A 25,809-nucleotide genomic window follows, 5' to 3' on the forward strand; every position below is an offset into this window, starting at 1 on the left:
CATTCGGTGACAACCCATTCGGTGTAGCATTCTCTCAGGGGGCGGGGCCATCTGCTGGGGGGCGGGGCGAGGGAATCGGGGGCGGGGAAGTGTGTGGGGGGGCGTGTCCATATACTGGGAGGCGGGGCGAGAGGGTCCGGGTGGGGCGGGGCCATCTGCTGGGGGGCGGGGCGAGGGGATCGGGGGCGTGTCCATATACTGGGAGGCGGGGCGAGAGAGTCCGCGGGTGCGGTGCAGGGGAGCCGCGCGCGGGAGTCGGGAAGGGGGGGGGCGTGACCATCTGCTGGGGGGCGGGGAAAGGGGGGGGAACGTGTCCATATACTGGGGGGGCGGGGCGAAAGAGTCGGGGGGATAGGGAAGGGGGGCGTTTTCATATACTGGGAGGCGGGGTGAGAGACGAGGGCGGGGCGCGGGAGTCGGGAGGGGGGCGTGACCATCTGCTGGAGGGGGGCGTGACCATCTGCTGGGGGGGGCTGACCATCTGCTGGGGGGGAGTGACCATCTGCTGGGGGGCGGGGCGAGGGGCTCGAGAGGTGCCGGAGCCAGGGTAGCTGGGGGAGGGCGGGGCGAGGGCGGGGCGGGGCATCCGAGGGCGGGGGGGGGAATTTGAAGCCAGGGCGGGGCCATCAGCAGGAGGCGGGGCCGCCGTGCCCGTGGGCGGAGCATGCGCAGTGGGGTTTGAGTGGCTGTGGTTGCCGGAGTTTTGGGAAGTGAGAGTGTGTGTGTGAGAGAGATCCCGTTGCTGCAGCCGCCAGGGGGGTCAAAGTGACAACCTCACGCCGTGTGTAGGGACCGGACAACTCTGCCCGCACACTTTTACCTCCGTTTGAGACGCTGCCGTCAGCCAGAGTGTCAGTGTGAACTCGGAGGCGGGCGGGGGGGGCTTCAGACTGGGGCCTGCTGAGTGTGTTTTCCGCTGCGCCCCTTTGACAGCTCGAGGTAGGTGTGCATGTTCCCTCAGCTTGGAGATGGAGAGGCTGGATCTGAACTTGTCTGCACCCTGCAGGAAAGTTGCAGAGAGCTCTGCTTTCGGGACACTGAGTGAATCTGCAGGGTGTGTGTGAGGGGGGAATGTTGCTGCTTATTCCTTCATGTAGGTGCCATCGTGTGAGTTTTCTCTGCTGCTTTTGATGAGTTGCATCCTTCACGTGGCTCACCTCCCGATCTAAGGGGATGGGATGAAATCCGTTGCATATTTTTCATCATTTGTGGAGGCAAGTCTTTTTTGGCATCGCTTCTGAGGCACAGGAGCTGAATATGGTCGAGGAAGACAGTGCGCAGAATGATATATATTTTTTTAAAGTTGGCCCCTTTTGCGTGTCTGATCTTCCAGCACCGTTTTGCATCGATAGTCTTGCCAGGTTGTAATTTCAGCTGTGGGAATCGTCCCGTGGTTTATAGTAGTTTATATCTCTGAAATGACTTCTTAACCCCTGTCACTTGTACAAGAGTAAGAAGTCTCACAACACCAGGTTAAAGTCCAACAGGTTGATTTGGTAGCAAACGCCACTAGCTTTCGGAGCGCTGCTCCTTCGTCAGGTAAGTGGGAGACCCCAGTCCAACGCCGGCATCTCCACACCCCTTGTACAAGAGAACAGCTTCCCGAATTATTTTCTTTCTATGTTAAGTTATTAAGTGGAGGGGAAAGATAGAAAATACCGTATTATAACCAAGAAACACGTTAATTTGTCCATTTTTAGAATGCTGTGAGAAATCGGAATCATGTCGCTTCATTTTAGGGACTCGGACACGTGGAGTAGCGGCTGATGAGTAGTTAATTGCTTTGAGTTTTCATAGAACAAACTGCAATCTTTTTAGTTGTTCTATGTTTATAGTCGTATTATTGGGCTTTGCGCGCTGTATATTTATGAATTCGAATTAAATGCATCTGCTAGGGAATCTGACTGTTGTTGGGTATCAGTTTGTGTCGCCCACTTGGATCGTATATCGTTAGTAAGAATTGCTGCTTTCACTTTATTCAAACGCAGTTGGTGAGTTTAGAAAGTTCTGCTGTATGTCCTGGAATTGTCAAACGGCCCTAATTATCATAAATGTCAGTTATATTATCTTATCTGACCTCGAGAGACATGGCGATGACGGAACTAAGCAATACATGAGGGAGGAACATCAGCCAGCTGGAGCGACAGATGGTGTGGTTATATTCTACCTATTTGTTTAGCATCTATATGATGTCTTAATTGAAATGCAAGCAAATAGTGACGCGTTATACTGTGCTCCGCCATTTGAAATTGTATTTGAAGTTATTATAATACCTTCCAGGATCTTAAGATATTCTAAACTTCACAGGCAGTGAAATACATTTTGAAGTGGTAATGTCGGGAACTGTGACAGCCAAGGACGCAAGGAGCGCTCACAAACAGCAGAGATAAATATTGATCAGAACTCCTCGAGAACACATCTGCAGCAGCAAGCAGATCCTTGGTTTAATTATTTCATCCTAAAGACAGCACCTCCAACAGTTCAGCCTTCCCTTCAGTGCTGCACTGAAGTGTCCTGCTAGATTATGTGCTCAAGTCTCTGGAGTGGGGATTGAAAGTAACCTTCAGACTGAGTTGTGAGTGCAGCTCACTGAACCAAGACACTCTCAAAGTGAAGTTTCCTACGCCTACACTCTTAAATATACAAACGGAACTCTTACTCAGTAACTTGTGACTGCTAGTGAAACTTTTAACCTTTGAAAAGAACTGAAGTATTAAATTAAAACCTAGCAGATCATCTGGACTCTTTTTGTAAATGTTGAGAGTTAATGTTGCAAAGGTTACAATTAATCTGCAACAAGTACAAAGATAAAACAGCGCACGATACTGAAATCCATGTGGTCTACTGGATGCAAATGTTCATTTGATTTCACTTTCCTTCAGTTAGACTGTTTATTTTGTGCTGATGCTAATTAGGCACATCTTTAAGTGGAAACTACTTGATAATCAATGTTGGAGTTCAGTTGCAGAGACACTGCTGTGTGTGACTCAGGCTTGCAAGTGAGCATCATTCGGAAAGAAAGATGGTGAAATCAGATCTTGAGAGGAAGAGAGAGATTCATCATGCTTTGTGTGACAAAACCCCAAGAGAGAAATGACGTGTGGGATCAGAACCTGATGGGGAAAGGAGAATGATATGGCATAGGACCTTAGCTGTTGAGGACAGAAATATACACCTATAAGAAACAATGATGGCTTGTAACCATTCTGGCACACCATTGAAGGAGTGCTTTAGAAAAGATTTGAAGTGCCTTTGTCAATATTTGTTGGGTTACTGCTTTGTCACACTGAATGTATAAATGCGAGGTGATGCATTTTGATAGATTGAACCCGGGCAGGACTTACTCAGTTAATGGTAGGGCGTTGGGGAGAGTTATAGAACAAAGAGATCGGGGGGTACAAGTTCATAGCTCCTCGTAAGTGGAGTCACAGGTGGACAGAGTAGTGAAGAATGCATTCAGCATGCTTGGTTTCATTGGTCAGAACATTGAATACAGGAGTTGGAATGTCTTGTTGAAGTTGTACAAGACATTGGTACGGCCACACTTGGAATACTGTGTACAGTTCTGGTCACCCTATTATAGAAAGGATATTATTAAACTAGAAAGAGTGCAGAAAAGATTTACCAGGATGCTACCGGGAATTGATGGTTTGAGTTATAAGGAGAGGCTGGATAGACTGGAACCTTTTTCTCTGCAACATAGAAGGCTGAGGGATGATCTTATAGAGATCTATAAAATAATGAGGGGCATAGATCAGCTAGATAGTCAATATCTTTTCCAAAGGTAGGGAAGTCTAAAACTAGAGGGCATAGGTTTAAGGTGAGAGGGGAGAGATACAAAAGTGTCCAGAGGGACAATTTTTTCACACAGAGGGTGGTGAGTGTCTGGAACAAGCTGCCAGAGGTAGTAGTAGAGGTGGGTACAATTTTGTCTTTTAAAAAACATTTAGACAGTTACATGAGTAAGATGGGTATAGAGAGATATGGGCCAAATGCGGGCAATTGGGTTAAAAAAGAGCAGCATGGACAAGTTGGGCTGAAGGGCCTGTTTCCATACTGTAAACCTCTATGACTCTATGTAATGTAACTCAGGTACCAAAAGCATATTTGTTGGAACTGTTCCATGCAGTAATAGAAATGAGATTCTGCCATAATCTTAGGAGAATTGTGGCCTGCAGTTATACTGCAGCTACTGGCCCTAGGGTGGCATCTGTGAGTTGTGATGTCTGCTGGTAGAACAGTCATGATGTCAACTGCACAGCAATGTAGATAGTACGAAGGTCAATGTAAAGAGACCTGTACATGGAAAGATGCAAAGCTGCCCTCCCTGGGAAATCATTTCTTTATGTTAGTTGGGAAACATTTTGATACGGTTGGGAGTCAGTTCTTCACCATATCGGCGTCTGCACCTATACGGCTTCAATCCGTGATGCTCTATAAAGCTGCAGTGGGTGGATGTAATTTAAAAGAGTAATAGGCATCAAATCAAAATTCAGCATAAGAATGTGTGAATAAGGATTGGAGTATTATCATATATCTCATACATATGCCAGTACTCAGCTAGCTGCTTACGTGAAGGTACACTGGATACCTCTTTCTTGGCTCCCTGAGATTAGATTCTTAAAAGGGCACCAGCTTGGCAAAAGGATTCAATAATATCTTTGTTTTACAGTGAAAGCACTGATACAAATTTAATATTTGTCACTCCAAGATGTCATTGTTACAAAATGCTGCAGGACTGTTCTGGTTCATCTTCCTGTACCAACAAAATTGTTTCCTTTTTTATTCATTTGAGGGATGTGGGCTTCGCTGGCTAAGCCAACATTTATTGCCCATCACTAATTGCCTTTAAGAAGATGGTGGTAAGTTGCCATCTTGAACCGCTGCAGTCCATATGGTGTAGGTACATTCGCAGTGCTTTTAGGGAGGAAGTTCCAAGATTTTGACTCAAAGACAGTAAAGGAATGATGATATATTTCCAAGTCAGGATAATAAGTGGCTTGGAGTGGAGCTTTCAGGTGGTGGTGTCCCCATGTATTTGCTGCCCTTGCCCTTCCAGTTGGTAGTGGTCGTGCAATCGGAAGGCATTGTCTGAGGAGCCACATCTAACCTTATGATGGAAAGAGGGTCACTGATGAAGCAGCTGAAGATGATTGGGCCTAGGGCTTAGGAGGTGGTGATTTAGTGCTATTGTCGCAGGACAAGTGATCCAGAGACTTTGTCCGGGGACTTGGGTTCAAATCTAAATGGTGGAATTTGAATTCAATAAAAAATCTGGAATCAAGAATCTAATGATGAGATGAAACAATTTGTTGTATAAAGACAAGTCTCTTTAAATACTAACCTTAAATTAGTCAGCAATTAGGTTGCAGGGGTGAAATCTCGATCAGGCTAGCCCATTGTACTTGGGGTGTGCTGACACCTGCGGTCATGGTTTTCCTAAGCTAGGCTAGAGTAAAAGATCAGGGTAGCCAGTGAGGTAAAACCAAGGCTTTACCCTGATGCAATTTTTAAAAGCCATCTTGGCCTTTTGGCTAAGATGAAGCGTAAAATCAAGCCCAAGAGGGGGTGCAATGCCTCACTTCATGTCAGCTTGGATCTTGATTGATCGAGCCCAAGATGGGATGCTGGGTCTTATCTTGCCAGCTTTGATCTTGTTTGTTCCTGTGGGGACCATAGGTCATAGAATCTCGACAGTGCAGAAGGAGGCAATTCTGCCCATCGAGCCTACACCGACAACAATCCCACCCAGGCCCTATCCCCATAACTCCACGAACCACTGACACTTAAACTTAAACTGTGCCGCCCCATGATTGGACTTAATTTGATTTGGTTTTTTTGATTAGAAATAAAGTACCGAAAGGTATCAAAAAACACTAGATTACTATGGATGCCATCTGCTGGTAGTGAAATTGATGAATGCTGGCTGGAAATTTTAAGTGAAACTGATGAAATTGGTTATAAGCATTTGCATGTTACCAATCAGCACTTTGAATGCAAAGTCATTTTATATGTAAAAATATCTCCTCGGCATCCACTGTTATGTTTGCGTGAATACATTTGAAAGGTCCTTGTAAAAATGTGCAATTTGCAATGTTATAATTGGAAACACTGAAGAGCTTATAATTAAGTATTTATTTCAAATTTTTATGATTCATAAGTTATTTTATTAGGAAAATCAATTGTATTCAGAAAAAGAGTGGTTCCAGTAAAACTTCTCACGCTTTTGAAATGTTGGTCAGTGGACTTTCCCTTTTAAGAAACTGCTACTCACACTTAGTCATGATGTAACAACACATCAGGGATTCAGACCGTGTTTTTTTGTTTTCACTGGTCAGACATATGTTTTAGATTAGCTCTGTGGCAGATGTGGGTTAGTGCAGATTTGGAGAAAATAAAGTACGATAGCACACAATGTTTTTTTTACAATTTTTGTTTGTTTTGATGTGCATGGTGATTTTTTTTTTGTTTTCGTTTTGCAGTGTTTTGTACTGATTAAACCAAACTTTAGTCTCTGTTTTTCAGATGAACAATAGGACTTTCAAAATTGTCCTTAATAGTAGTAAATAGTTTTTAGATGAAGGAATGATTCAGAGAATGCGTAGTAAATTAGATATCATATGTTTGGCACCAACATCGAAAAATAGAACGGTAGAAACTTAACCCTACTCAATCGGCAATGGAGGTAAATCTTAATTAATTCAATGCATGATCTGTATCTATCTGTCCATCTATTTATCTAAAGCAATTATTTTATTTTTGGCTACTAAATATCATAGTTTATCATCAGTTAATAACAGCAAGCGGGAACAGTTTTTTAAAAAGAATATTTAACCAATGAGAGATGCATAATGAGGTTTCAATAATTAATAGCTGGATATATCATGGGTGAAGGACCTGCCATGATTTGGTAACCGAATTGCAATTTTGTATGCAAAATGTGCATTTCCAATTTATAATTTGCATTATTTGAAGATGCTTCATTTGCTTTGTAAGCATGAAGCAGTTAAAATAATTTTGTAATTCGAGAGCCAGAGAAATCTTTTGGAAAGGAAAAGTAGTAACCAGCTTCAAACTTGCATAGTCATTATTATACTCATGCAAATATTTAAGTAGGAAATACCTCAAAATGTTCCTTTCTCTCTGGGCCAACTAGTTAATTCTGTCTCCCTTGGGCAACCAATTTTCTTCTTTTCATTGCCACAGTGCTTCAGTTGAAAATTAATATTTTTCACCAGTGAAACGTTAAACATTAGAAGTGGCATTTTAATTGAGAGATGTCTTTTCTTATTTGCCTCTTAGAATTAGATATTGAACGAACAATACAGTTGGACCTGTGACAAAATACTGATGAATAATTTTTGTAACAGTAGAACTAAGATTTAGTTTCGAAGAACAAATACTGAATTGTTGAGGTTATAGTTCTGGATTGTTTTTGGTACATTTAATTTCTTTGTTAGCGCTCATTTGATGGGGTGAATTACAAGTAATATAGATTTTTAAGCTGTTGTTTGTTTGTTTGAAACTTAGTGGAGGGAACTGCTGTAATCTGTTCTCCAAAGCAAATAAATCACAAAATTCTAGATTAAGGGTATGGCTAAGTTCTTGAAAAATGTGCTTTTTGTTTTACCTCTTTTAGTTTGTTTTATTGGGATGATTCTGACCAACACTCTAGCAATTCCGAATGGTGTTCATTTTCAAATGTGCACCTTGTTAAACCATTTCTATATTTTTCCTCTTTCCTGTCAAGAAGGTGTCGATTTTTGCAAGGATAAAGTTCTGTGGGCAAGTCATTCCGCTAGTAGGTCATCTATTCTGGATAATCAGCTTGGCATGGTGGGCGGCTGAGGCAAATCTTGTTCTCATCCGATGTTCTGTATGTGTGCAAATTGCAGTGCGAGTCACTGGTTAGTGATCTAGGAGTGAGAACTTGGGACCAACTAAATGTTGAATTTGGGCTTCTTTGATCTGTGTGGCTTTCTGACTAAATGTTCAATTTTTTTCTTGGTTTTAATTTGACAGTCATGTCAGATGTATGTTTCCTATACCTTATTCAGCTCGTACAAGCCCTGATTTGGTGTAAAATAAACATCACCTCCGCTAAGTTGGTAGAACTCAGATTTCTTGATTGGAGTCTTGTTCCAGGACTTGCATATATAAACGAGTCTAACACCTTCATGCAGTTCTTATGAGAGATGCTGCCCTTAAGGGGGGAGCTGGTAGCATAGTGGTATTGTCACAGGACTAGTAATCAAGAGACCCAGGGTAATGCTCTGGGGACCCGAATTGAATCCCACCACAGCAGATGGTGAAATTTGAAACCTAATGATAGCTGGTAAATGATTGTTGTAAAAATCCATCTGGTTCAGTACTGCCCTTTAGGGAAGGAAATCTGCTCCAGGGCAGGATTTTCCAGTCCTGTCCACCCCTGGGCCAGAAATTCCCACTCATAGTCAACAAACCTGGGGTGGCACGGTAGCACAGTGGTTAGTACTGCTGCTTCACAGCACCAGGGACCCAGGTTCGATTTCTGGCTTGGGTCACTGTCTTGTGGAGTTTGCGCGCTCCCCCCGTATCTGCGTGGGTTTCCTCCGGGTGCTCCGGTTTCCTCCCACCTTCTGAAAGACGTGCTGGTTAGGTGCATTGACCCAAACAGGCGCTGGACTGTGGTGACTAGGGGAATTTCACAGTAACTTCATTGCAGTGTTAATGTAAGCCTTACTTGTGACTAATAAATAAACTTTACTTTTAACTTTAAACCTTTTAATAGTCCGTCATATTTTCCATCTCGCCTGCGACAGTTCCCGTGGCAGGCGAGACCAGATAATTTGCCTCCAGGTTTGTGACTCCAGATCCACAGCAATCTGATTGACACTGAGTTCAAGGGATGGGCAATAAATGGTGGCCCAGCGAGTGATGCCCACATCCCATGAATAAAAAAAGATGTGTGGCTATTTCTGCCTGTTCTGGTTGATCAAGCAGATGTTAAAAATCCTATACTACTTGGAAAAAGAGCAGTAAATTCTCTTGGTGTGCAGGGAAACATTCCATTCTCAATGAGCAGTACCAAAAACAAATTAACTCTGGAACTCAGCTTTGCTCAATTTGGCTGCAGTGTTTACTCACATAGCAGTGACTATACTTCAAAAAGTTGTTCATTGGATGTGCAGTATTGTGATAGGTTTGATAAATACTATACAAATATAACTTAAATTAAGCCATTGGCCGAAGTTTTCCTGCTGCCCCCACCAGCAGGATCTTCTGGTTCCGTCGACGGCGACCCCCTCTGCTGCGGGTTCACCAGCGATGGAGGGTGCAAACAACTGGAAAACCCACTGACAGTGGCGGGACTGGACTATCCCACTGCCGGCCAATTGTCGGGGGGCGGGGGGGGGGGGGGGGGGGGGGGGGGGGTGTGTGTGTGGAAAATCCCATCTATCAAATTGAGATAAGCTGAACTAATCTAAATGAAAAATAATCAAGTATTTGCATCAAGCAGGGATAGAGGATGGGAATGATTGAATCCCATGAAAAAGGAGAGGTGGTTCAGAAGCGAATAGGAGGCTGAGGGTGGAAGAAAATGGGGTGAGGTAAAGGAGGGGAGAGGCACAACTACAATTTCCTTTTATTTAGCACATTTAACATAGTATAACATTTTAAAGCAAAACATCAGGAGAGGACTCAGACAGAAATTGTTGGTGGGTCAAAGAAGTAGATGTTACGACAGGGTGACAAAAAGCCTGGTCAAAGAGGGAGATAGGTAGGTATAGTGAGGAAGACAAATGAAGAGAGAAGATAAAGCGAAGGGAGAAAAGGAAAGTGAATATGCCTCGCCCATCCCAAGATTTGTAAGATTCCGCCTCAGGCCAATGGAGAGCGCCGTTCTGCGAGCCTCATCCGTCCCGATTCTGGGGTGGGCGTGCCAGTAAAATTCCGGCTGATGTGTCAGAGTTTGTATATAATTTTGCTTACTGAGGGGAGCTTTGGGGTTTTTTCTATGTATGTGTTCATTATTGGGGGCATAACCTAGGGATGGAAATCAGATAATTCTTCCTATGGGGAATCTAGAATTGAGGCACAATTTGAAGATCAGTGGTGTCCTATTTAAGACGGTGATGAGCAATAATTTACTCTAAAAAGTTTGTTAGTCTTTGGAATTCTCTTCTTTAACAGAGAGGCTAAGTTAGACAGATTTATGTTTGAAAAGGGATTTGAGGGTTATGGAGGATAGAAAAGAAAGTGTTGTACAGGCCACAATCAAATCAGCTATAATATTATTGAATGGCAGAACACACTTGATAGGCCAAATAGACTACTGCTTCTCTTATGACCTTATAATAGTCATAATATATTAGCTCAGTGGTGGAAAAAGGATTGTGCTATCTCTGCTCATTGGTGAGGGAGGAGTGGAGGAACGTGGATGCTTCTGTAAGACCTCTTGAAGGCTTCATGCTGAATGGGTGGGAATAGTGCATTACTAGCTTGGTGGGGGGGTCTGGTGGGGAATGGTGGTGAAGGTGGGGGAGTGGAGGGGCAGTGCATTAAATTTCCAAACTTGCACATTGTCATTGGGATGAATGGTGGGGGCTAGCTTCCAGGCCTCTCTCTTTGATGGATTTGGGGTTGCGGTGTGTAGTGGGGGGAGATGGGTGGTGTGAAAAGACTGATGCATGTGTGTTGATGGCCATATGTCTAGAGATCTTGATTTGAGATGGCTGTGATCCACACTTGGCTATTTCTGCTCAGTGAAGAACTTTGTTTACTGTTTAACGTTTCTGACCATTTGACATGGGATCGAGGATTGTTGGTGATCCTGTGTTGGGTGATATGGGATCAAGTCTTCTATTCCAGCTCTCTAAGGAAGTGGTTCACTATAATCCTGCACTCTTACTCAGTGTGGCGACATTGGATTAAGCTGCCCTGAAGCTATTGGGAGTTTAGAATTCTTTCTTTCAGAAACCCATACGACCATACAGTAATCTGTTCTCCATCTTATTAAATAATATTTTTCTTTCTGTTAACTACCATCCAAAAAAGCATGTTTGACATCAGTTCTTATGAAATATCTTTGAAGCTTTTGGTTTCCTTTCTTTTACATTTCATTCAGGTTTTTGGATTGGAGTTAATGTAAAAAATATATTATTAGCTAATTGAATGCATTCTGTTTTGTTATTAATGTTATCCACATTTGAAGGTCTTAGGAGTATACAGTCTATGGTTCCAGCATTCTAGAAATGAAAGATAAGTGTAATGCTTGAAATTGTTGGAAGGGAAATATTTAGAAAATTACTAAATATTTGTATTATTATGGCTTATTCTAAATTTATTAATGAAATACCTGATTTCAAGGTGAAATTGGAACCTATGCTTTCTAATGTCATTGGCCTCTGATTTTCAGAGGCTTGACACTCCTTTAGTGAGCAGCGAAGCATTTTAGTCAGACGATATAATATTTTTAATTATTTTAACTATCTGTTACATTGGAATGTTGAAGGATACATGTCCATAGGGTCTCTGATCGATGATCCTTTTAAAAGTTAGTTGGTGCCCAATCTTATAAATTTTTATGCATGGTGTATAGATGCTGTGTTTATCCCAGAACAAGGCCTGAGTAGTACCTGTTGGTGTACCAGCACAACTTTATATACATAGAACATAGAACATTACAGCGCAGAACAGGCCCTTCGGCCCACGATGTTGCACCGACCAGTTTAAAAAAAAACTGTGACCCTCCAACCTAAACCAATTTCTTTTCGTCCATGAACCTATCTACGGATCTCTTAAACGCCCCCAAACTAGGCGCATTTACTACTGATGCTGGCAGGGCATTCCAATCCCTCACCACCCTCTGGGTAAAGAACCTACCCCTGACATCGGTTCTATAACTACCCCCCCTCAATTTAAAGCCATGCCCCCTCGTGCTGGATTTCTCCATCAGAGGAAAAAGGCTATCACTATCCACCCTATCTAAACCTCTAATCATCTTATATGTTTCAATAAGATCCCCTCTTAGCCGCCGCCTTTCCAGCGAAAACAATCCCAAATCCCTCAGCCTCTCCTCATAGGATCTCCCCTCCATACCAGGCAACATCCTGGTAAACCTCCTCTGCACCCTCTCCAAAGCCTCCACATCCTTCCTGTAATGTGGGGACCAGAACTGCACACAGTACTCCAAGTGCGGCCGCACCAGAGTTGTGTACAGTTGCAACATAACGCTACGACTCCTAAATTCAATCCCCCTACCAATAAACGCCAAGACACCATATGCCTTCTTAACAACCTTGTCTACTTGATTCCCAACTTTCAGGTCACATTCATAGAATCATAGAATCATAGAAACCCTACAGTGCAGAAGGAGGCCATTCGGCCCATCAAGTCTGCACCGACCACAATCCCACCCAGGCCGTACCCCCACATATTTACCCACTAATCCCTCTAACCTACGCATCCCAGGACTCTAAGGGGCAATTTTTAACCTGGCCAATCAACCTAACCCGCACATCTTTGGACTCTATTCATAAAGTGGAGCTAATCATTTACGTTTTATTCTCTACATTTTCCTTTTTAGATTTGTGAAGGAAGGAAGATCACAAGTCACAATCATTCCGTCTTGCTGAGACCTACAGTTACTGTGGCTGAAATCTTACCATCTACAGTCGGCGTCTTTGGCTGTACTGGAAGATAAAGGTGATCTGCAGTGATTGTGAAGTGCAGTACACGCTACTGCTTTGTATCCTAAACATGACTTCAAATGGAATTCGAACAACATTGCTCATCATGTTGCTCTGCAGAGTATCTGCAGGTGAGTGCTTTGTCGCAGATGTTTTGAAAACTGTTTTAAAACCTAGTTTTCACTATTGCATTTTAAGATTCAGCACAGGATCTATTGTTCTTGCATAACCTCAAAGGCGTGAACGTCTTCCTCCCTTAGACCTTTCTTCCTCCCACAGTCTGTAGGTTTTAAAAAACCTTATCTTGGTGTCACATAATATCACTACTTACAGATAGACCTATAGAAATTTCCAGCACACAAGGAGGCCATTTGGCCCATCTTGCCTATGTCTGCTTTCTTCCAGAACAATGCAGAACTATCCTACTCTCACTCCCTCGCTATGGCCTTGTATGTTCCTTCCTCTTCTTCAAATATTTATTATGTTTTCCTTCAAGCTGACTAGTTTGTCAAATGGATCAGTTGTAAGAAACTTGCTGTTTGATACATCTACATGCTATATTCTAGGGGTACTTCAAAATTCAAATCGTTAATTTATCATTGCTGACTAATGGATGCAAAGCTGATGTAGAAAAGAAAAACAAAACATTGAGAAAATTACATGAAAATTAATTTACTCTACGTTATTTCCTGGCTGTGTTACATAAGGGTTAAAAGAACAGGAAAGGGAAATAAATAAATTAGTTTGGAAATACATTTGATTTGATTTATTATTAGAATTATAGAATTCCTACAGTGCCGAAAGAAGCCACTCAGCCCATCGAGTCTGCACCGACCACAATCCCACCCAGGCCCTATCCCTGTAACCCCATGTATTTACCCTGCTAGTCTGACTGACACTTAAGGATCAATTTAGCTTGGCCAATCCACCTACACATGTTTGGACTATGGGAGGAAACCGGAGCACCTGGAGGAAACCCACACAGACACGAGGAGAACATGCTAACTCCACACAGACAGTGACCCAAGCCAGGAATTGAACCCAGGTCCCTGGCACTGTGAGGCAGCAGTACTAACCACTGTGTCACCGTGCTCGTCTTGACTCTTACCAGTCTCTATGGCCACCTACGCTCTGCTTCTCTATTCTGCATCCACCCCCCGATCAGGGTTGCTTTACGTGGTTCAGGGAATTTCTCAAATCGATCTACCCACTCCCATAGCCAAAATCCGGCCCATTGTCACGGGGCCCCCTTTTTTTTTAAAAAAGGTAGATATTTAAGTGAAGTAGTATATTTTGTTTCTGTTCCAAGCATTGAGCATACAAAATTTTAGCCACAATTAAACAGTACGTGTTCAAAGCCTCTTGCATATTCTAGGCATTTTTTTGTGAGTTTGCAAGTTTGCAATTTTGCTTCTCAATATCTGTAACAAACATTGTGTGGTTTTCTTTTTTCCCTTTCCAGAACCAGTCAATTTTTTATTGAAAGGTTACTGTGTGGGTGATCCCACCCAACTTCTGCCCCATCATTTCCAACCACGTCGGCATATTTGTCGATTGTTGCTTGCGATTATTTTCATTGTAGTAACCATAACATATATAATTCAATTGCTTGTATCATTTTCATTATGGGTACTGTGTATAGAACCTAGCTCCATCATAAGTTGATCTGGATATTTATGTGGATGAATTGATGCATTGAGTCTTAAGTTACGAGTTAATAGAGCCTGCTGAAGTGCTGACTTTTATTTATTTTAGTAATTCCTCTCACCCGCTTCTTTCCGCTCCAGGCACAAGGCACCTTGGTACTGTCCTGGCACAGATGCCAAGATAATCAAACACATTTACAGATGTTAGCAGCGATTTGGATTTGAATTCTAGTGTCTACTCAATGGCATAGAGCATATTAAATGTGTTATGCTACTGTGCAGCTCCTTGCTTGTGGTTTTAAGTAGGTCGGTTCCTGATTGCAGTCATAGTACTACATTGATGATAAAAAGCATGCAGTCAAAAAAAAACAACTTGAGACTAGAGCTGGGTTTTTGCATCTGGAGTAATGTATCAAATTGGTCCTAAACCGGTTTCGTTTAAATTACAGAAAAATGAAGTTGGAATGAGAGTACCAAAACCAGGATTTTAAACTTGGGGAAATTGGGTGTCAAAAAGGAGAAACAGAGAACAAATTAGTTTAGAATGTTACTTCCAGGTTTAGAGAGTGATCATTGAGTGGGATTTAGGGGGGAATTTTGCTGTCCCGTCTGCCACGATAATCGTAGTGGCTAGGGGAGGACCATGCATAGGGCGGCACGGTGGCACAGTGGTTAGCACTGCTGCCTCACAGCGCCAGAGACCCGGGTTCGATTCCCGGCTTGGGTCACTGTTTGTATGGAGTTTGCACATTCTCCCCGTGTTGGCATGGGTTTCCTCCGGGTGCTCCGGTTTCCCCCCACACTTCAAAGATGTGTGGCTTAGATGGATTGGCCATGCTAAATTGCTCCTTAGTATCAGGGGGACTAGCTAGGTTAAATGCATGGGATTATGGGGATAGGGCCTGGATGGGATTGTGGTTGGTGCAGATTCGATGGGCCCGAATGGCCTCCTTCTGCACTGTAAGATTTTATGATGCAAAGGTCCATTGACCTTAGGCGGGGTTTTCTGGTCTTGGGGCAAGCGCGGCCGGAAAACCCTGCCATTAGTGTGGGAATAGATAATGAGGTCCTGTTTTGGACAAGGTAGACTTTATGATGGGTGAAGAATGAGAAACCATTAAGGAGAGAATTTAACTTGCTTGTAGTTGACATGGGGGTTTCACTAGAAGAGGTGGGAAAGTAGTAGGGTTTGAAAATTAGCAACAAAAACATAGATTTTTTGGTAATGGAGATCATATTGCATCTCAAGCTCAGCTCAAAGTTAGATAGGATGGCAAGGAGGAGAATGATCTGGCTGAGCTTAAGAATGGCCGAGGCATGGAAGAAATCAGTGGTAAGGGAGCAGGGTTTGCAGCAGCTGCAGAAAAGACAATGATGATGGTTGTGGCCATTTTTGAAAATGCTCTGACTATGGTGGCTTTGAAGGAGAGAATAAATTTGCATGAACAGAGTGAATAATTGACAATGCCAGCTAGCATGGGGCCTAGGAAGGGTCCATGTCATAATTGTAAGAATACTGCTTTGAGTTGTATGCTAATGTAAAGTTATATTTACCAATGTTGTAAGTACTGTAAAATGTTAAGCAGTGAATGCTGAATTTGTTTCACGATCTGTGGTTTTCAGCATTGATGAAGGCAATTGAATAAAGCAACAGAGCTCAGAGGTCACTAGGTTGGATAATAAGGATGTCAGTGAAGTACTTTATGAAAAGGTTGGATGTGGGGGATAGGATGGGGCTGAAGGACAGCAAATTCTTCAAAATGAACTTGTAAGGGATGGCTGAATATATCAAAATCTGTGTAGTAGGATTCTGAATTCAGGCTTTGCTCCTCAATATAAATGCACTTTGCATGTAAAAGTAAACCAGTTACACCCAGATTAAAGTGCTAATATTTAGTTTCAGGTAAAACATGCATGGTACTATAGAACCATAGAATTCCTACAGTGCAGAAAGACACCATCCGGCCCATTGGTCTGCACTGACTCACCGAAAGAGCATCCTACCCAGGCTCTCCCTTCCGTCCTATCCTCATTACCCTGTGCATTTCGAATGACCAATCCACCTAACCTGCACATCTTTAAATTAAAAAAAAGAACATCATAAGTTACAAGAGGGAAATTAGTTCTATTTGACAATTAAGCCTTGGTACTCTTCAGTCAAATTTAAGGTCTGATTTTGAAATTATTCCCACGGAGTTCAAAACATTGATTCAAGTTGGGGATTGTTAGAAAATAGTTAACTTGCAACATATGTTATAAGTAAAATAAAATGCTCTGCCGCAGTCATTACACTGTTGATGAGGTTCTTCATATCTCTTTCATCAATAACATGCTAAGTTTTCCAGTAGGATGACATCAGTGTCTATTCCACTGTTCCTTCTTAACGTAGACTGAAAATTGGGCAATTTTTCTTTTAAACAGAATAGCATCCACGGTTATAGTTGTTGCAGCTTTATAGAACCTTAGTTAGGCCACACTTGGAATATAGTGTTCAATTCTGGTCGCCACACTACCAGAAGGATGTGGAGGCTTTGGAGAAGGTACAGAAAAGATTTATCAGGATGTTGCCTGGTACGGAAGGCATTAGCTATGAGGAGAGGTTGGAGAAACTTGGTTTGTTCTCACTGAAACGATGGAGGTTGAGAGGCAGCCTGATAGAAGTCTCCAAGATTATGAGGGGCATGGACAGAGTGGATATTCAGAAGCTTTTTCCCAGGGTGGAAGAGTCAATTACCAGGGGGCACAGGTTTAAGGTGCGAGGGGCCAAGGTTTAAAGGAGATGTACGAGACAAGTTTTTTACACAGTGAGGTGGGTGCTCGGAACTCGCTGCCAGGGGAGGTAGTGGAAGCAGATATGATCGTGACTTTTAAGGGGCGCCTTAACAAATACATGAATAGGATGGGAATAGAGGGATATGGTTCCTGGAAGGGTAGAGGGTTTTAGTTCAGCCGGGCAGCATTGTTGGTGCAGGCTTGGAGGGCCGAAGGGCCTGTTACTGTGCTGTAATTTTCTTTGTCCTTTGTTTTGTTACGAATAATTAAAACATTGATCACATTGTGATAAAATCTGTCGTCATAAGGCTTTAGAAGAATTTGGCTTCGTTAAGCTCATCCTTCCCTGGTAGTTTGTAGTCATGAAGTGTGATCATCTTCCAAATTTTAACCTTGCTTTTTAAATGTATCAACAATGTTTGATTTATGTTTTTGACTGGAAATCTATATTGTTTGCAATGGAATTCAAAAAGAGAGTAAAATCTGATGAATGAGTTGCAAAATTCTGAAATTGCCTTTCATTTGCACTGGTCTCTTGTATCTTTCGAAGTAAAAATGATCAACTCAGGTCAATTCTTTGATTTCTTTGTCAGTTTAACTTTTCTTGCAAAGATCATTTACTGTCTGTTAAAAGGTCTCTAAGTCCACAAGCACTATTAAATTAGTTAAATTGAATGCTGAAAATTGTTTTATATTTTCATTAATAATAATTACAGGAAGCTGTCAGAGTCTGCAGTGTAGGTGTCGGTGATCATAGAATCCCTATAGTGCAGAAGGAGGCCATTTGGCCCATCGAGTCTGCGTCGACTCTCTGACAGAGTATCTTACCCATGCCCACCCTATCCCCATAACCTCACACCTTTACCATGGCTAATCCATCCAACCTACACATCTTTTGGCACAAAGGGACAATTTGGCATGGTTATTCACCTAACCTGCACATCTTTGGAGTGTGGGAGGAAACCGGAGCACCCGGAGGAAACCCACGCAGACACTGGGAGAATGTACAAACTCCACACACAAGGTCTCAGCTACATGTTGGAAGAGTGCCGTTCTTAGAGTCACTACTTGTATTAACCATTCATGTAAGATGGATGGGATTCACTTGATACGAGTTTGTTTCCAGCATTTTTATGTTTGTGTGATGAACTGCAGAATTGTAATAAAATGGGGAGACAAAATGAAAGCAGTGCTTTTCTACGTTTTAAAATACTGCCTGCGAGAAAATTGCATTGAGATATTTCTGTTCAGTCATGGGATGTGGGTGTCACTGGCAAGACTAGTATTTCTTGTCCATCCCTAGTTAGCCAAGGTTTGATTAATTGAGTGGCTTGTTAGGTTAAACTAAAATGCTAAAACAAATCCCACATAAAGAATTTTATGTCTTGTTTTATTGTTGAAAGTGAAGTGCCAGTGAACACCATTACAGTGAGGGATAATGAATCTAAGGCCACTCATAAGAGTGTTACATTGGGACACTTTGAAAAATATATAGTGAATTTGAGTTGTGCTTGTCAAATTAAGCGCATCAGGACAATAGATATAGTACAGGCCACATGTGGAGTAAGGTTCATACTCTGTTGCTGTGGTAACGCCCTTTATTCCATCTTTTGGAAGTAGAGCTCGAGTTCATGCACTGTGCTACCCAATTCTCTAAAATCTACAGCTAAAGAGTGGCGAGCTTGTACGCTCTGTTAATTTTTTGATTTGCAGAGCTACATTTGAATTTTAGTCCTATTTTTCATATTAGTGCAAATTCATGATTTTTAGAAACTGAAAATGACATGTGTCTCTTTGTGAGAATTGTAACCCTTACCTGCTTGCATTCTTAGTGTATTTCATAATTCCATTTCAGTCCTGCGATATCTTTTACTTTCGACTAATCTACAGATATGCTGCCGGACCTGTTGAATATTTACAGCATTTTCTGTTTAACTTCTGGTTTCCAGTATCTGCAGTATATTCGTCTTTTTGTTGCTTTGATTGGGTTTGTTATTTTTAAGTCCAAAAAATTGAGTCAAGTGAAAGCAAGTTCTATGAACAAAACTACAACCTCCTTTACATTTCCTCGTAACTCCGACTTCTATTGTGAACCATTCTTTTTGTCTTATAGTTATCTTTTATTCACAGGAGTGTGAGAGTTTATAGCTGTAATGAAAAGCAGTTTTTTAGCAGGAACAGAAGCAAGTCTAAGGGATATCTCTTGCTGACTTTCAACGTTTTTGAGAAGTTAAATAGATTGTTCTCACTGGTTGGTGAATTGCTGATGAGTGGGCAGATTTTCTTTAGCGGACAAAGTCGAAAGTTACAAGAAACACTTTTACACAGATGGTTATTGGAATGCAGAATGATTTGCCACAAGTGACCATTGATGTAAAATCTGTCAGGTTATTTAGAAAGGAATTGGATTCACATTTGAAAAAAAATCTAAAAGATGATAGAGCAATGAAATTGAATTCAAAAAGATTGCTCTAGTTGAAGAGCTAGTGCTGGCATAAACACAATAGATCAATTATTAAAGTTCGAAATTGTGTTATTTACTGTTCCCTTTTGATGATTCTTTTGTTCTGCCTCAGGTCCAAGGAAATCCTGACAGGTCATTTCTATAACAGCATTTTAAAGAGCGCTTTTAACATCTGGGACAATCCCTATTGTGAATGCTGTGGTGATTTTGAAGGCTTCCAGGTGTCCGAGGGGTATGGAAGTCAAAGTGACCAGGGCACTTCAAAGGTTTCAGAGGACGGGGACAATAATGAATATCTTACCCCAGAATGGTATCAGAATTCACCATTCTGAAAGTGAACAACACCTTTCCCAGAGCAACAAGGACAAGTGTAGCCACTGGACCCCCATCCAGGGGGAGAGTCCCAAGGTCAAGCCCTTTCCCTAGCTCCAGCCCATCCACCCCCAGGTCCCTTGGGGGACCCTCCTTCTACAGCCTGGCAGCAGCCCCCCCCCCTCCCCCTACCAGAGTATCAGTGTACAAAGTGCCAGATGCAGGTTTGTCAGGACCTGTGCCAAAGCCCACCCCGCTGGTTGGGGAGATGGGGTGCAGCGCAGGAGGCTATTGAATCAGGCTTCCAGCCCGCAAATTACATGACTATTAGGATTTTTATATATTCACCTTGTTCCTGCCTGTTTTGAACGGCAACCTGATTGGGGCTGATAAGGCAGGCCACCTACTGGGAATCCCAATTTAGATCCAACGCACGATCCAATGGGGCATCGGGATGTCCATTAGGTGCTACTGAGCTCGGTGAATCCCAGCCATAGTAAAAAGAAGTGAAAAGCCTGCCCATTAACTCTGTTTCTCTCCACAAGTGCTGCCTGACCTGCTGAGCATTTGCAGCACTTTAAAATTTCAGAATATTCAACACCTGCAGTATTTTGTTTTCGTAGCAATGTCCTAGTTAAGAAGGAGGCTAAGGCAATGCTGTATTCAATGACAATAGTATGGCAACACTGAGCCATTAAACTGATCTGTCGTTAGTTTTGTCCCAGAAAAAAAACCTATTCCAGAGTTAGTCACCATCACCACCTGGTACTTACCACTGTGTATATCCTGACTGTATACATTTGGAAGTATCAGATAGAGGTTGTTTATCCATGGTCTATTTCTTCATTCTCAGTCTCACCAGCACACAAGCTTTCATAATTAAGTGGTATCGAGCAAATTAATCGCATCACAATTCAATGTTGTTGCAAGGTGTAGGATTCCAGTCCCTTTATGCAACCTTTACTTTAGCTTTTACAACTCTCTTTCAAGACCAGTAATACTCTTGCTGTTACTTGCAGATTTGTTCGCAATGCTCCCCTTTTCAGTAGCTTGTTTTTCAATCCACTGTGTGCCTGGATGGTTTGCAGCAATGGCAGAGTTAGGGTTTCCTGATTGGGTGGTTGGGTGCAGAGAGAGAATGATCAAGAGCTAGATTTGGCCAACTTGGCAGGAAGGGGAATGAGCTGGAAGATGCACCTTCCTGCTCTTTGAAATTGCTGTCAGATCATCTGTGGGGCCCATTGACTGGTTGATATGATGACAACTGAGATAAGCAGCCATCTGTGGTGACTGAGTGGGTTCAGAGAAGAATATATTTAGCTTATGGTGTTTTGCGTTTCCCAATTTCTAAGATTGTGAAGCTTCTGTTCCATTTTCGATTTCCAAGAGTTGAATAGATTCCAAATAAAACTTAGAATTGCAAGGTGTAATAATACTTCATTTCATTCAGGGACTGTGCCAAGATACTGGCTTGCCAGAATGAATTTTAAGGATGCTTTTGAAGGCCATTCAGACCAGTCAGCACAGGTGTCTTTCAGAATCACATACATATGTATATATGTGCATAGATCATTGAAGGTAGCAGGACCAATGGAGAGAGCAGTAATTAAAGCATACAGTACATTGGGCTTTAATAATAGGGGCATAGGGTACAAGAGCAAGGAAGTTATGCTGAACGTATACAAGACATCAGCTGGAGTATTGTGTACAATTTTGGGTGCCACGTGATAAGAAGGATGTGAATGCATTGGAGAGATGCAGAAGAGGTTTACAAGAATGATTCCAGGGATGGGAAGCTTAAGTAATGAGGATAGATTGGAGAACTTGGGACTATTCTCCTTGGCGAGAAGAATGCTAAGAGGAGATTTGATAAATACGTTTAAAATGATGAGGGGCTGAGCAAAGTAGATGGAAAGAAACTGTTCACGCTCGTAAAAGAATTGAGAATGAGAGGGCATAGATTTAAAGAGATTTCTTAAAAATCAAATGTGATGTGTGAAAAACTTTTCCACACAGTGAGTGGTTCGGGTCTGGAATGTACTACCTGGAAGTGTGGTGGAGGCATTAAAGGGGCAATAGATGAATATCTGAATAGATGTGCAAGGAAATAAAGAAAAGGCAGGAGAATTGCACAAAGTCACCATGTTTACTTGGAGATCTGATGCAGACTTGATGGGCTGAATGGCTGCATCATAACAATTATGTGATTCTGATTCTGTGTTGGGTTCAAAACTGCGCCCTTCTCCACCCCAGAAATGCTTCGAACCATTGCAGCTTGTCTTGGGCAATTGAGCTTGCACAGGTAAGAAACAGCCTCCCATACCTTCTATCCAGCCATTTTCCACAGGGCATGCAGGGACAATAGTTCTTTTGTTCTGTAAATTTTATGTGGCAGATCAAAGTGCATGGCTACTTCTTATCAGAACCTATAATTTTTCACAAGAGTCAGCATCATGAAGACAGTTATTTTCTGGACGCCTTTTGTAAAGATGTGCAAGAAAGAGTTGTAAAATGGGCAGATTAACTTTTTCTGTCTCATTGAACGTTTCTGCCGGAGTACTAGGAACATGAGTGAATATGGGCTTATCTATTTTGCAAGCCTGCATGGAAACTGAACTCCCTTGGGTTCCATAACCATACAAGACAAACATTAGATGTCATTGCCCACCATGTAGTTTCACAGAATTATTCCACTCCGGTAGTTGAAAGAACCATTAAAAGGGACACCTCAAGTTAAATATCAAAAGTTCAAAAAATAATTTTACTACATTCTAAGCAAAAATTACTAAATCCATTTGAAGGTGTTTTCTGACTAAGTCCTTGACGAAACTATATTTTTGATATCAAACTAAAGATTAATATTGCTTTTGCAATATCATCCATGATTTGAACGAACTAGAAAGCAAAAATATTTCAACAGAACATTTTGCAAGGAAGCAATTTTTACTTTGGTTAAGTTTGGTATATGTTCAATGTAGACTATTTTAGAAATAGGTGGGCCTTTTTATTACATATTCCAAACTGGGTGTCTGGACAATAGCATACAACTATATCTGTTTGTGAAGTCATTAAAGCAAAAGTCCTGCAGAAAAGTTTAAAAATCATTTCATTGTATAAAATGCAGATCACACGAAACAGAGGTAAGCTACATTAATGGGATTTTGTTTAAAATTTTCATAAGGTTCAATTGGAACATAATGTACTTCAAATCACAAATGAGTCCAGACAAATTAAGTCTAGAGTATCCTTTGCATTTTTTTTTGATCAGCCCTGCATTGTCTTCAAAAACTAATCCAGTAAGTTAGCCAACTTGCCTTCCTGATTATATACTTGCGTCCTTAAACCAACTATTTTTCCAAGTGTTTCTTGCACCATCCCTTCAAAGATGTTTTTCATGTGGGGGTATGTGATTTTGTTAAAATGATTTTGTGTACTAGTTTGTTCGAATCATGGCTGATCATTGCAAAATCAATATTCATCTTTTGTTGGATACTGGAAATACATTTTCTTCAAGGATCTAACCAGAAAAAGGGCTTCAGATTATTTTAGTTGTCTTTTTCTCTCTTGCATTCTACAATAATGAATGAATGAAAAATTAATCCTTTGAATTCTTTGATTTCTGTCTAGTAGATTTGCTTGTTAAATAAAACCGGAACTATGTTAATTCTTCGCATCTTTGCTCAAATTCTAACAGTGATAGTAAATACTTCGCTAATCATTATTCTTATTTCCATTAAGTTAAGTGGACAAGTGAGACAGTATTTAATGGAAGCAATAGGGGTCTTGCTCACTGACTAGAAAATTAACAAGAGCCTTTGTTGCCTCCTTTTGGGAAGGCCTGTTGAATTAAGTGCCAATTAGACACTTAGCTGAGCAGCAGTGGGCCTTCTTTGGGCTTAAGGACCTATTGCATGACAAAAGTCCCTTCTGCCATTTGGCTGGCAATGTTTAATTGCTTGTTAGCTCTGCATGGGAGGTAGTGGCTGCTGCTGGTACTAGCTGAGGACTAGAATTGCCGAGAAACCCAGGTACAGGTGAGTGCTGACAGGTATGGGGGCAGCAGGATGAGAGTCACGAGAGAGAGGTTTTACAAAAAGGGCAGAGTGTGGCTCTGAGCAGGCTCTGCTCTTCTCACTGCCAGGTCCCTTGATGACGCATAGAGTGCCTTTGAACCCGAACCCCCCAATCCCATAAACCCCAGAAGTCCACAAAGAACATGGCACAGTGGTTAGCACTGCTGCCTCACAGCTCCAGGGACCTGGGTTCGATTCCCGGCTTGGGTCACTGCCTGTGTGGAGTTTGCACGTTCTCCCCGTGTTTGCATGGGTCTCCTCCGGGTGCTCCAGTTTCCTCCCACAGTCCAAAGATGTGCAGGTTAGGTTGATTGGCCATGCTAAATTGCCCCTTAGTGTCCCAGGATGTGCATGTTAGAGGGATTAGCAGGGTAAATATGTGGCGTTTCAGGGATAGGGCCTGAGTGGGATTGTTGTCAGTGAAGACTCGATGGGCCAAATAGCCTCCTTCTGCACTGTAGGCTTTCTATGATTTCTATGATGAATGTCAACAGTTTGCTTTTCAAGCTCTCTGCTAGGCATGTCGTCTGCCCACTACTGGGTGAATACCAGCAATGACAGTGTGAAGCTCTATGGTGGGTTGCCCATCGTTAATTGCTCATTCCAGGACCTGAATTTGTGGTGGGACGGGTACTCTATTTGTGAGTGTTCCTGTTGTGGACTTAATTGTAGAAGAGACAGGAGGGCAGCAGGGTCTCCAACTGCCACCTCCCACCTAATTAACCCTGCCAGCAAACTCACCAAAGGAGAGGGCATTAAATTCCACCCATGTTGGCTGCATCTGGTATTTTGACTGCTTTAAGAAAATCTGCTTTATCCTTGCCCATTTCCATTATTTTTTTGCATAATACCCAACTCCTCTTTCACTGTCCTTGGAAATCTGATTCATACCCATTCATGCCAAATTTGCTCCTCTGTAGGAATAATCCAGATCAGTGTACTAACACTTATATGTCTTAATTCTCAGATTTCAGCTTCCAACATAATTTTATATGGAGTAATGCCATCTTCTATCTTTGGAAAGTAATTTACTATGACTTCTTTTTTCACAACGTACCAGTTGATTTGTTCTTTTTGCTCTTTAAAAATTTGATTTTAGAATTGTTGCAACCTTCCTCCATGCCAGACTGTCATTTGAATTGGAATGCCCAACAAGGGCATTGAAATGGACCCTTCTATTCCTGGACTGGTGTGAGTAGAAGCTAAACAGGCTCAGCTCGTACCTGCGTTTAAGTAACCCTTGCTGGAAAGTTTACTTTAGGACTGTCGGCTAGATGTGATCTGTCCTCATCCAAAAGATATGCTGACAATAACTTGTGTACATTACTCAGATATCTTGTCCAACTCATTATAGCCACTGCTGTGATCCTCCAACATGTGTTGCCACTATCATAAAAAGAATAAGAAAGGGATCATTCAAAAAACCTTTCTATGTTTATATAATTAACTTAAATCTCCCATTAACTGAACCAAGGTGAAATTTCTTTTCCCTTTAGAATACTGAAAATTTTAATTACATTCCCTTAAAAACATTTAAAACAAACTTCCTACATGAATGCACAGAAATATGACAAACTGGAACAGTAATATTCTTCGTTGGTGGGCTGTTTACAGAAAATAACCAGATGAATATCCTGGTTTATTCAGATGTTCAATAGAACAGCACTTCATGTAGCTTGTTTGTCATGGTGTTTAGATGACGAACATCTGTGCTGTAAAATGTTTTATCCTTGTAAACCAATACAAAAGTGCACCATATGAAGCTACCCCAACCCTAACGGATTTGATTTGCTGCATGTCCATCACTATTTTTGGAAGTATGCTGATGATATAAGTGAATGAGAACTTCAATTTTCTTTTACTCTCTTCCA

At 41.8% G+C, this 25,809-nt stretch overlaps 1 protein-coding gene across 2 annotated transcripts in view; it reads left to right on the top strand.

Moving 5' to 3' along the window:
• Positions 1 to 664: 664 nt before the first annotated feature.
• The window catches only part of tgfbr3 (transforming growth factor, beta receptor III), a 154,520-nt gene continuing 129,375 nt past the window's right edge, over positions 665 to 25,809 (top strand). Inside the window, exons 1-2 of one of the 2 annotated variants that reach the window (XM_078218895.1) lie at positions 665 to 939; positions 12,569 to 12,802. In XM_078218895.1, the coding sequence (XP_078075021.1) occupies positions 12,742 to 12,802 (61 nt within the window). In that variant the 5' untranslated portion in view covers positions 665 to 939; positions 12,569 to 12,741. The remainder of the gene's footprint in view (positions 940 to 12,568; positions 12,803 to 25,809) is intronic. The other variant, XM_078218896.1, reaches the window with a different exon arrangement.

Source organism: Mustelus asterias, chromosome 8 (assembly GCF_964213995.1).
Source record: "Mustelus asterias chromosome 8, sMusAst1.hap1.1, whole genome shotgun sequence".
Taxonomy (NCBI): domain Eukaryota; kingdom Metazoa; phylum Chordata; class Chondrichthyes; order Carcharhiniformes; family Triakidae; genus Mustelus; species Mustelus asterias.